The following is a 12,720-nucleotide window of genomic DNA, read 5'->3' as shown; positions in this document are numbered from 1 at the left end:
TAATAATATAATCTATGTTAATTCGAGTGGACATATTATTAAAGTTTTTATTACATACTTAAAGAGAATATCATTTCTCTGGAAATATTTTATATTCAGAGCTTTTTTATTTTTTTGATCAATAAATTTTTTTTTCATTCTATTTTCAATATGTTTATTTTTTTTTCAAATAAGCACTTATTAATCCTATTAAGTTAATTAAATATCGCGTATTTCAAGTTGATGAGTCAATTAATGAAATGTTTACATATAATTCAATATCTATCAACACATTGCGTGACAAATATAACAACTATGTTACTGAATCATCGTAACCTCGTTAATTATCCGTTGTTTTCAATACCAATTCGCCTGAAAATTATTAGAACAATGTGTGCAGTTTGAGCCGCTGCGATCGCCATTGTACACTGTATACAGTATGTGGTATGATTACTAGCTGACTCACCGCGACTGGTGCTGCACGATTGCATCATTTTTGCAAATTACGCGTGATACGCGGCAACGCGCTCTATGTAGTATCAGACATCATTTCCACGTAATCGACACGCGCATTTGTCTGTTCAAGAGTTATTGGAACAGAAGTGTTATCGGGTCACATGACCGGGGGTTGTCAGGTCGCTGTACTAGACTGCGATAAACGTTTGTAATATGGCGACGCAAAATGTCGCTATTGGTATGATTGTTCTTGGCAGTCACTAATAACTTCTCTTGAGGGCCAGATACGAAAGTAGAACGTATGTAGTATAACTTTAATCAAGTGACTAAGTAGAAGATACCTACCTACCAATTAGGCTTACTGCAATTTAGGTAAAAATAATACTATTGCATACAAGTATTGCTTCCAATGGGTCAATCTGGAAATCTTTGGGGGAGGCCCATGTTCAGCAGTGGACATCCTGCGGCTGATGATGATACAAGAATAATAATAACAAGGTAAATACCTGTAATATGTATTTATATGTACAGGTAATTAATTATTTGCGCTTTGGGTCTTCGTCCTATTAAGCAGGAACAAAATCATCCGCCCTGTGGACTGGGGGCGTTTGGAGAATTCCACCACGGTATCCCCTGCCTGTCGTAAAAGGCGACTAATAGGGGCCATCGGGGGGTCGCCGGCGGGCAGCAGGGGGCTGTCGGCCGCTGGTGTAGGTTGTGCATGCTTAGCACATTGTGGTGACCCCGGGATGGACGGCAGTGTGTAGTTGGCCTCATGCTGCCGTAGACGCCGAGGGCGTCCTTCGGTGCGCGGGGGCTTCTGAGCCCCCCCCATAGGAGACGGGCCGCAAGGCGGCACCGCGCAGGGGCGGCTGCGGTCGCAGACTAGACACTTCAACGTCAGAGGAAGCCCGCAGCCGTCCCTAATGCGCCGAAGAGGGCCACCGCGGAGTTTTAGCTGGTAGGCCGTGCATAGGTTAAGTTGTATATAGGGTTAGGGACACGGCCCGGCGGTCGCCCGAAGGTCGTCATCAAATCCGGGCGGCTCAACGCCGGGCCGTAAGGCACGGTTACCCCAGCATAACCGCTCAGTCGCCCCCCACGAAGGCTGGGCGGTAGTAATAAGGGACTTTCTCCGCGAAACCAAAAAAAAAAAAAAAAAGGAACAAAATCATTCTACCTATATGACCTAAACAAAGCAGGACGCACGGTCCTTGACTTTAAGACAAGAACGACCGATATAAAGATAAACAAGTAAACCAAAACAAACATCGTAATGGAGTGAAATAGGACGGTTAGATAACCACGTGACGTGAGTATTACGCATGTGTTGATTCCGTTATCAACCAGACGCACAAGCGTCTCAACTTTCCAATACGCGAGTAATAAATCACCCCGTAGTTAGTTTAGAACACCATTTCCCAAACTATGAGTTGCGACACAACGGTGCGTAAAATAGCACTTCTACTCTTATTTGAATAAACCGTCATTCATGAAATAATTTCATAAATATGATGTCCCTTTTTCTTCATGACAGCTAAGACGTGAGGCCCGAATTTGGAAGTTTTGTTGGATGAGCCACGGTCAAGTAAATTTTGGGAACCTCTAGTTTAAAATATAGGTACATGAATGAGCCGCCCAAATTTGGGTGGTGCAATTTTTTTCCATCTCATCTAAGTACCTAGGTATAATTAATTTAAGTTTTAAAAACTCATATTTTCTTACACCATAATTCTACCGTAATGTAGTGCAAAATTACTGCCCAATGTAGGTATCGATGCCACATTTGTCCGTGTGTTTTTTTTATTCCCATTTAGACTGTATTTCATCTTTTAAATCCAAAATATTATGCTTGCCGGCATAAATTAAATTGAAATTTATTGAGTACATAAGTACGTAAACAAAATAATAGTCCATTTTTATCTAGATACTAATTATCAATTACATTTTATTCCTTTACCTACACAAAAAAGTCCTTTGTTCTAACCGTTTCTATAACCTGTTATGAATTTACCGCGTTATCTGCTAAAAAATAATGTTATCTACTACGTTATATTTTATTCTAAGTAATCCTTTTTTGTAGAAACGGCCACAGATAAAAACAACTTATATATTCATCTCGTTATCAATCCTGTAAAAAACATGGTATATTAAACAGTCTAAATTCATCTTATTCAAAATTATCTTTAGAGAACATAACAGCTTTTTATAAACGCGTTTGTAGATTTCTACAGTCATAATTTATGTTATAATTCGATAAAAATCTATCACATGAAATCCGCAAAAACACATTTCACATTGTTTTTATAATGTATCAGATTCGTCAGTGTTTTAATACTTCCATTTTTGATAAAATATTTAATGTCAAATTTCATATATTTAGTAAGTAAGTAAGTACTTACTTATAACAATAACATTACGACTTGTTTATCTAGAATCAACGTAGGTTTATTTTCGTAGGATAATAAAGGTCCCGTTTTTGAAATAGGGCCCTGTTGAAAGCTTTTATAGCGTTGAATGTAAATACTGATGGCTACTCTGCCTAACCCCTCGGTGAAACAGGCGTGAGCTTTAGTTAATATGACTTATGAGCATTCATATTAGCGACTAAAAACACTACAACCCAAAAAATAATTAAATAAACTTTACACACACAAGTAATTTAATGTTTCCAATCCAAGATTTTATGTTTGTATAGGTACTCAATTTTGTTTTGAGTTGATGCCAAATTTAAATTAAACATAGTTTTTGTATATTTGTTTGTTCCTTAGCTTTACTGGCAATTTACATTAGGTACAAACTTTAAAAAAATATTTAAAATGCATATAAACATAAAAATACGAATTGAAAATATTATATTGCTTGTGTGTGTACCTAAAGATTAATAATTTTTATCTTTTTTGCTATTTATTAGTTGTGAAATAAATACCTACATCTAATTGAACCCAATGCAAGAAGAATTATTCTCATCCTATTTAATATTGGGATATTTCCTCCTGCATCTTCCATTCCTTCCATTTTCAAGATCAAACAACCACATCTTTATTATGGTAGCGTCTTGAAGCTATATTGAATCCAATATAAAGGAATCATTAAAAACTTATTTGATTTTGAGGAATTCACCTCTGCATCTTCGAAGTTCCAAGTCCTATACCAAGGAAATTAAAATGGGATCATTCCGAAAGTATACGGAATTAAACCAAAGATATTCATTTAAATCAGAACATATTATAGTAAAAAAATATCGCTCCACAAAGATTAAAAATAAACTACGACGACTACGTAGATGAACCTTTAATAATGGTTTCATAAATATAATTCTTTTATAATAATTTGTATTGATACGCAGTAGGTATCGCGTATTTTATTTGCGTACACAAGTCAGCAGGTCGACAGCGTAATCGACATGACTCAAGAAAAACAATAAGTAATACTTATGTGTAACCGTTAAATGTTATTTGTTTAGCTTTAATAAACTGCGTTCATCATTGTTCCGAATATCCAGAAAGTAACAGTTGGGCAAGCGATTAGTCAATATGAACCCGAACAATTTTTGTATAAAATACCAACCAGAGCGAACAAATATTTGTTCTACTAAATATTCGGAATTAATAGGAACGAGGGAAGCGGCGATAGCCTAGTTGGGTGTGGAACGGACTGCCGAGACGAATGTCCGCAGGTTCAAAACCCAAGTGAACACACCTCTGAGTTTTCTAAAAAAATTATGTATGTATTCTTTGTGAATTATCGCTCGCTTTAACGGCGAAGGAAAACATCGTGCGGAAACCTGCATATCTGAGAAATTCTCTATAGGAATTTTGACATTGTGTGAAGTCTACCAATCCACACTGGGCCAGCGTGGTGGACTAAGACCTAATCCCTCTCAGTAGCAGAGGAGGCCCGTGCCCAGCAGTGGGACAGTATGTAATACAGGGCTGATGATGATGATGATGACTAAACATTTGGAATTAATAAGAACGAGGTAGTCGATGGCATGCATCTGATCACCGCTTTATCTTGTTCCGCCGCCAAATGTGGTGGTATTTCGGTTTGAAAGACATCGCAGTACAATTACTGAGTATTATGAGATTTGATGACACATGCTAGCAAACACAGTATCCATGCTCCACCTACGTAGTAGCTAGGTGTATTTATTAGGGTAACACTGCGCGGTGCAGATCGTGGTGAAGCAGGTGTGAGGTTTGCGATGAAACATAAAAACAATTTTCATTATATGAATGTTATAACGGTATTCAATCATTTATGGGGAAAATATTAATTAAAAATTTAGATCAGCCAATGCATCGGGCGTCACAACACATCGGGTACTTAGGAAATGCACAATGTAAAAGAACTGCAACTGCCCCTATCGAGACTGTTAACAGTCGTTTTGCATTGCGCAATAGCCTGGTTAAAAAGACAGGACTTGAAAGCTTGATATTCTTCATGCCGAATCTGTGGATCGTCCCGGAACATCGGGAAACTAAATGAACACATTTTAAATGAGATAAAAGAAAACAATTAACAGTCCATTAGAAGACATTGATTACTTAACAATACTAGCAACGACATCTTGCGTGGGAAATACGAAACTATAAAATATTAGTTCCGTTTAGGCCCAGTTTTAGTCAAAAATTTTAGTAACTGTTTTTCATTACTAGGAACTATGTTATTAAGCAGTCGACATATGACGACATATGTTATCAAATAAATCGACCCAGTTACCAGTACAGCGTCCAATGTAATAACTATACCTTACAATAAATGTATGTATTAAAGTGGCTTACGTTGGTTTGCCTTTTATCATTTATAGCTTACTTTATGATTATAGTTTTGTTTTATGTTTTAGTTATATTCTTCCTTTTATTATTGCCTTGTTTTGCAAAAATATTTTGCTTTTATGATCTGTGTACCTTTTTAGGGTTCCGTACCTCAAAAGGAAAAAACGGAACCCTTATAGGATCACTTTGTTATCCGTCTGTCAAGACTTTTTCTCAGGAACGCGTGGAGGTATTAAGCTGAAATTTATATCAAATACTCAGGTCTACTGTCCCTTGGAGCTGTAAAAAAATCTAACTTCTAAGTCAACGCAATCAAAAGATACAGCCGTTTATGTCGCACATTTTCGAAACTCACACGGGAATCAAAACCTACAAGGTACTTCCCGTGAACTCAGAATCTTGAAATTTGGTACGAAGCAACATCTTATAGTACAGATAAAGGAAAAATCGCGAAAACCGTAAATTTTTAGTTACTTAAATCCTAAAATAAAAATATTTTTAATAATTTTAAAGTAACTACCCATTTCCTCATGAACGCGTAGAGGTATTAAATTGAAATTCATATCAAATACTTAGGTCTATAAAACCTTTAAGCTGTAACAAAATCAAACTTCTATGTCAACGCAATCAAAAGAAACAGAAATTTAAACCGCATATTTTCAAACTCGCAACTACTCGCAAGGGACTCAAAACCTAAAGGGTACTTCCAGTCGACGTAGAATCGTAAAATTTGGCATGAAGCAATGGTTTATAGCACATATTATAAAGGTAAATTACGAAACCTCATTTTTATAGACCTTTGTCTTTAATTTATGCTCCTCCAGCTTTCCATATTGATTGTTATGGATTTCATTTTGCAATAAAAATACCATAACTATGACTCGATTTTCGTGTTGGGTGAACTTTTACTTATGTATACATATACCTATAGATTTGTACGGAACCCTCGGTGCGCGAGGTCGACTCGCACTTAGCCGGTTTTTTTAATCCAAAGTTTATAATGAAATATATTAATGGTACATATGTAGTTTATTTTAAAGTAATATATTTTACAACTGTACTAAAATTAAAATTTTATTAACAATAAAACAACTTATATTAAGTGGTTCAGAAGTATAAAGCTGCATTTCCACCGAAGCGATTCGTTCGTTTTGCGTCGACATACCGAGACACCTTAATATCTCATAAAACTATGCATGAATATAAAACAAATTGAAATATTCGCGGCGATACCAATTTAATTTGAAGTAGACAATTCATCTACAACTACGCAGCGTTCGATACCCAGTTCCCCGTGGGTATTTAGAATAACATAAATTGGGACAATCATCTGTTTAATAAAAAACAAATAGACTTAGAAATGAAAATATTTATTAATAATATGTACATTGAACTTAGTTTGGCACTAGTTACTTACGACTAACATCCATTGGACTCGACGAGCGGTACAGCGACGCGAGGTGACGCGTTAGAGGGCGCTTCCACACGGAAACATATCGATGGTACAAAAAAGTGGTTAATCTGGTATTCAATGCCACAAGAGCCAGGACATTGATCACTACATAAGAGGAATCATTGACTGGTCACGGCTAAGTAAAAGGAATGCAGTATCTTATAACTTTGATTAAATTATGCGTGACAAAGATAGCACACCGATTGAGTTGTCCCATGAACAATTCGGATATAGCCTATTATAATTTTGCATTGTCATTTGAAATTTTGACCATTAATCCGACTACTTTGATATACACCTCTGTACCGCACGCCGGTGCACAATACTGTGATATATTCAAAATATAATTCTACCATTGATTCATGTATTATAACAATATTACTGTCTATCTCTTTACAGTGGGAGAGTTTACCTGTTTTTTTTTGTCAATAAGCAATATCACCCAGTTAAAATAATTATAGCCTAAGAAGAATAATAAAAACCCGCTTTGCACGCGCCATCTTTACTTTGTTGTTTTAAAGTTGTGTGTACAAGAAAATTTTTTTTTTTATTTCGCATTGCAATGTTTTTATCCTGGTCAGGCTGTAATTACGACCACGATGGTGACGTCACTGTAGTCGTGGTGTAGTAAACTACTACATGAAACTGTACGAATATTGGTGTTGCTTTATACGATATTTACATTTTCAAAGACGTAGATCGACTTCTTGCAAATAACCACTGCTTAGTACATCTTGTACAGTGATATCATATTACCATTTGTACAAATTTAAGTAATTTATATCCCTTACCCCTTAAATTAAGGTGACTCCTTATAGCTAACACTCATCAATTACAACTAAGCATCACCAAAATACGCCGTTACGTTAATATAGTGTGTACAGCTATTAGGGATCATCTTAAATTGAAGGTGAAAGGGTCATAAGTCCACGTGACTATCGGTAACTATAAAATTGAGTCCACAGTCTTAACTAATATTAAGTACACGTCTATATACAAAATGTACAAACGAAGCGAGTCTCTCCTGGAGATATTTACACGCGGCCGTCTGTACCACCCCTAACTGTACAGAACGCTCACACTGCAATACATATCATACTAAAATATTTATTTACTCATATAGTTCGCTTCGATTATTATATTATTGGCTTTGTGTAAAGACATTTCTTCTAAAACGATGGCTGCCAGTAACTTAACGCCCCTTGGTCTATTCAGATGAGCTAATCAGTCTCGGGCACTGACTAGGTTGAAGGTACGGCGTGTAAATGTCCAATACTACAATCACTAATTAATAAAGCATATAATAGATTAAACTTCAATTGATATGAATTACCGAAATAAAGTGTTAAGACATAATTAAATTAAAATTCAACACCCTGTAGATGTTAATTCCTCGCCAAAGGTTTAGCTATCATAGCCATGAAGCATGGTTTAGTGAATTCAGCACGGTATCCTATAACAAATATGAATAACTCGCTGACAGCGACGGAGCTCCGATGACGTGCGTGTGTGTGACTGTTCTCGATGAAACATATCGCACAACGTCCGCACCACAACGGCCTGGCGAAGGGTCTTGCCACTCGGAGTGGAGTCAATACTTGCCTGCCTGAGATACCGGAGAAGAGGATATGTAATTTCAAGATTCTTACATATTTTGTGCCCCCCTCTCCCAGTCAGAACTACACTACGCCACTGCCAAACTAGCAGAACCTTACAAGGCCATGTATAGCTAAAACTTAAAGAACTCACACAACAAATATATTATCACAGAAATAAAATAACCTGACACATTACACACTAAAGGACGCGGATGTAAACGTTGAGACTATTACAAATGGTGGAAACATACACCACGATATAAACATGTTCAGTCTATTCACACACCCGAGGCGAGCCTGGACAGTGACTGGACCACGAGCTGCTTCTACCATACTGAGAGTAACAGCCACGAGTCACGACTCCGCTAGGTCCTCGCCTCGATGATGCGTGTGAATAAACCATTATCGTGATAAACCACACGATATGATGTTAGTAGTATGAAGAGCACGGAAGTAACTATTTCTTCTTGGGTTTCTTAGGGTTCCTGGAGCGACTCTTGGCCTTACACAGCGGGCAGATGGGCGCGTTGCGATGGATCTGCTGGTGGCATGAGAGACACGACTTCATCGGCGGCGGCTGCTGTCTGCAACGTGCAACATCACACACACATTCAACAAAGATGCACAAAGGAGGGTCATATGCATATAATATGTTAAATAAGTAAACAGTATTTAGTTAGTTGAAGTTACATAATGAAAATAGTATTGAAATATCCATTACAAAATCAGCATAATAATATAAGATTTCAGACATAAGATGGATGTTATTGTCAAATATTGCATTTCCAATAATTTTTTACAAATAATTATTATAATTATTGAAACATAGTTACAAATGAAATCTACATAATGATCCATCTAATATAAAAAATGTTAAAACCATCTGTTTTAAAAAAATAAAAAAACTAATAAAAATTATAAATAACGAACTTAAACAAAAAGGACCAGAGTAGGGAAGGATCAGAAGAGGTGAGGGTGGAGCCGGGTGAAACGAAAGTAAAATAAATCATAATCGAACCTCAGCGAGACGGTAATGAAATCTTGGTCGAGAGCAGACCTGAACGCGGGCGGCGGCGGCGGCGGCTTGCGCGGCGTCGCCAGCAGCGCCCCGCGCGCGCCCGCGCCCCCCGCCCCACCCGCGCCCGCGCCCGCCGCGCCCTGCAGCGCCGGGAACCGTCTGCACGCAACACACACTACTACCAACCACCGGCACTATCCACTCTGTGACTCATTCTAATACATATTAATGATTTACTATTACAACTATTTACTATTTACCATATCATAAATTGTAACAATTATAAAGCGCAACGCGAACTTTACACAACGTTAAGTATAAATAGACGTACTCGGGCGTGATGGGGCTGCCCTCCTCCTCGTGCAGGTCGGGGAGGCGGTCGAGGCCGAGGTACTGCCGCCGCAGCAAGTCCACCTCCGTCTTCAGCGGCCGGTAGTCCTCGTGCAGGCGCGACGCGTTCGACAGTTTGCGCGTCATGCTCTCCTCTGTCTGTTTGATCACTGTCTCCATCTGGAACGCGCAACCGACACCATTACATATTAATCTATATAAACCAGCAATGTTTTGTCACTTATTAGTAAAATTCTGAAGTAAATTGTTTTTAATAATTAACTAACTTTTGGCCCGCGGCTCCGCCCGCGTGATAATAGTCTGCGATAAAAGTACCGCTATATATTTTTCTGGGATAAATGTAGCCAAGGTCGCTTTCCAGGGTCCCAAACTATCTCGATATAAAAATCGAAATGGGTTTAGTGGTACAGCCGTGAAAACGCCTCAGGCAAACAAGTTCCTTTCGCACTTATAAATAAATATGGATTTAGAATAGCGATCCTAAACTCCGAATAAAATATATTATATTTAATTATTAGGCTAATTATTTATACATAATCTGAGTGTTTACATAATACACATTATACATACTTAGCCACTATGTAACTACTTAATAAATATTTCCCATTTTTTGGGAACAGTAAATATTTACATTCAAATTATTAATTTACCTAATTAAAGGGAAGCAAAGGGTTCCAACTTTCTATGAAACTCGAAAGTTACTTAACCAATTATAAAATTGTAAACATTTTCTTTTCTATTATTCGGATAAAATTAAAAATACAATTTAAACTTACAATGACAAGCTAATTCGTATTTTGAATACGATATGCGCACAATAGGTTTAAACAACCAGTCATAAACTTTAGAAATTAAATAAAGTGGTCCGAACTTTGTATAGACAAATTAGATATGAATAAGTCACGAGAAAATGTAATTTTATAAAAATCGTTTATTGTCCTAAATCAATTTATATTTTATGTTTTGAATTTCCTTTTTTATTTTTTTTTAAATAAATGACGTACATGTCTATAATATTCGTGATACTGATTTGTGCTTTTATAAGTCCAATAATAAATAACTATTGGAACATTTTTGTGTCAAGCATCAGTGTGTATGAGTACATTGTGCAGGAGTTTCTCCAAGCCACTGTATTGAGAGTATGAAGCATGACTGAATTGCTATCGAAAATAACGTTATGCATGTAATATGTGTTATTATACTTTCCCATTTCAACAATGATCTCATTATGATGCAAATAAATGTTTGGTGTTGTAGTCTAAAACAATGAATAAATTATATTTAACTTCAGTAGCAATAACAGAGTGCGCACGACCGGGTTCCGCCGACAGCGCAAACAAACACCGTGAGACGTTACAATTGTCGAAATCCCAACAATAGCTAACAATAGCCGACTGCTCTCCCTTACACAAACAAACAGACCGGTCATTGTAGAGCGAGCCGACACGCGCCGCGCCGCACGGCACGCGAACACTCACACAAATAACAAACAACTACAATGCCTACTGGGATAATTAGAAAATATGTGATGAATACTGTGACTATATTGTCATACAAGCATAGTGAATTGAATATTTGAACTAAATTGAAAAAACTGTGGTTAAACAATAATGTCATCAATAATTAGTTTGTTGGCAGATGGAGTTAATATTTAAAATATAAAAATCCCAAACATACTAATTCATAAACTCACCTATTCATTCATAACATCAAAATTACTTAAAAATAACCTAATAACTGTGATTTTAATTTAATATGGCATATTATTATATGGCAAACAGTTTGTTTAACTAATATGCCTGTATCCTGCAATTCTCGATCCCTTTTTCATTTCCTAGCAAAATATTTGTCAATAATGTTTTAGTTGTAAACATTTCTTTATGTTTTTTGTGGTATTGTTAGGTATAGCCAATGTAAATAATTTACAGCATTGATGTCGGCGTGTATCTGGCGCAGCTCCTCCACATGGCTCATCTTCTCTTGCTGGAGCAGCTCCATCTCACGCTTGTACTGTGCCAGGCAGCGGCCCTCCTGGTCTCCACTTCGGACCTCATTCAGGATGCTGCGCTTCAGCCGCTCCAAAGTTATAGTCTTATTCCTGAACATTTTTAACAATTATATTATTATATCATTTATGCCTAATATAATATACAATCAATATATATTTGTCATTTTGGATACATATATTATGGGTATCTACTGTTAGAATATTCTTGGCAGGATTGAGGGTTCCATTTTGTATAAACATACTATACAGAATACCATTGATTTTATGGTAATAGTACAGAAGAGGTTTTCACTATTGCCCACATTTTATGAAAATGCATTTATTCTTTTTAATTAAACATTTGTTTTAAATAAATACACGAAAGTCTAGAGTACTAGTAATGTATTATGTTTAAGAGAAACATAAATTAATGTTTTTACTAAGGTATTTTTTTCTATTTTAACTACCTTTGTTCCAATCTGCCACTATCCTAACCTGCCTCCTTCTCCCGCACTGATACAATTTCACTCAATGCCAATAATTAAGGATTCCAAAAAATACTTAACACTATTGTTTTACTCACATGTTTTTTTCAAAAAACAAACTGCGACGTGCAAAAGAACGTTAAACAATAAGTTTAATTTATAACTCGCTAGAAGCAAGCATATTCTCGAAAGGAATACTTTTGATCTCCTTCCACAAACGACGTCGAGTGTTTATTGATCGAGTCCACAGGTGCGAAGGCATTTTGTTGAATACCATCAACGAACCAAATGCTCACCTGATCTCCTTCATGGCTTCCAATTTGTGATATATCTCTCGTTCGTTTTCAGCGGTCATTTCCAAGTTAGAATTATCAGTAATATTAGTTCCGACACGATCAATTCAAAATCCACAATAAAATTTATAATCTCGTACTACACCGCTTTGTAGGAATGTAGAAAAACATCGATATATCGATAATTTATTATATTTACTATATGATAAATCGATTTTGCCTTCTTAAAATATAACTTCCAAATGATCAAATACATATGTGTCATTATTCCCGAAAGGATAGAGGAGCATCCAGGGATCCCGATTTTCCCCAGTGTGTT

General features: G+C 36.6%; 1 protein-coding gene across 2 annotated transcripts; it reads right to left on the bottom strand.

The window, feature by feature from the left end:
- Nucleotides 1-6,567: 6,567 nt before the first annotated feature.
- On the bottom strand, nucleotides 6,568-12,583 carry LOC115450019 (zinc finger C4H2 domain-containing protein). 2 transcript variants are annotated; one of them, XM_037440420.1, is made up of 5 exons: nucleotides 12,405-12,583; nucleotides 11,563-11,734; nucleotides 9,617-9,795; nucleotides 9,286-9,444; nucleotides 6,568-8,851 (listed from the first exon to the last, which is right to left on the bottom strand). In XM_037440420.1, exons 1-5 carry the CDS (start codon nucleotides 12,461-12,463, stop codon nucleotides 8,725-8,727), a joined length of 696 nt encoding a protein of 231 aa, XP_037296317.1. In that variant the 5' UTR covers nucleotides 12,464-12,583; the 3' UTR covers nucleotides 6,568-8,724. The 2 variants fall into 2 exon arrangements, with proteins under 2 accessions (XP_037296317.1, XP_037296318.1); XM_037440421.1 differs by having other exon boundaries at nucleotides 12,207-12,420.
- Between the last annotated feature and the right edge of the window lie 137 nt (nucleotides 12,584-12,720).

The sequence above is a fragment of the Manduca sexta genome, chromosome 19, assembly GCF_014839805.1.
Source record: "Manduca sexta isolate Smith_Timp_Sample1 chromosome 19, JHU_Msex_v1.0, whole genome shotgun sequence".
NCBI lineage: Eukaryota > Metazoa > Arthropoda > Insecta > Lepidoptera > Sphingidae > Manduca > Manduca sexta.
Note: the sequence above shows the minus strand (reverse complement) of the source record. Positions and strands in the feature narration are given on the sequence as shown.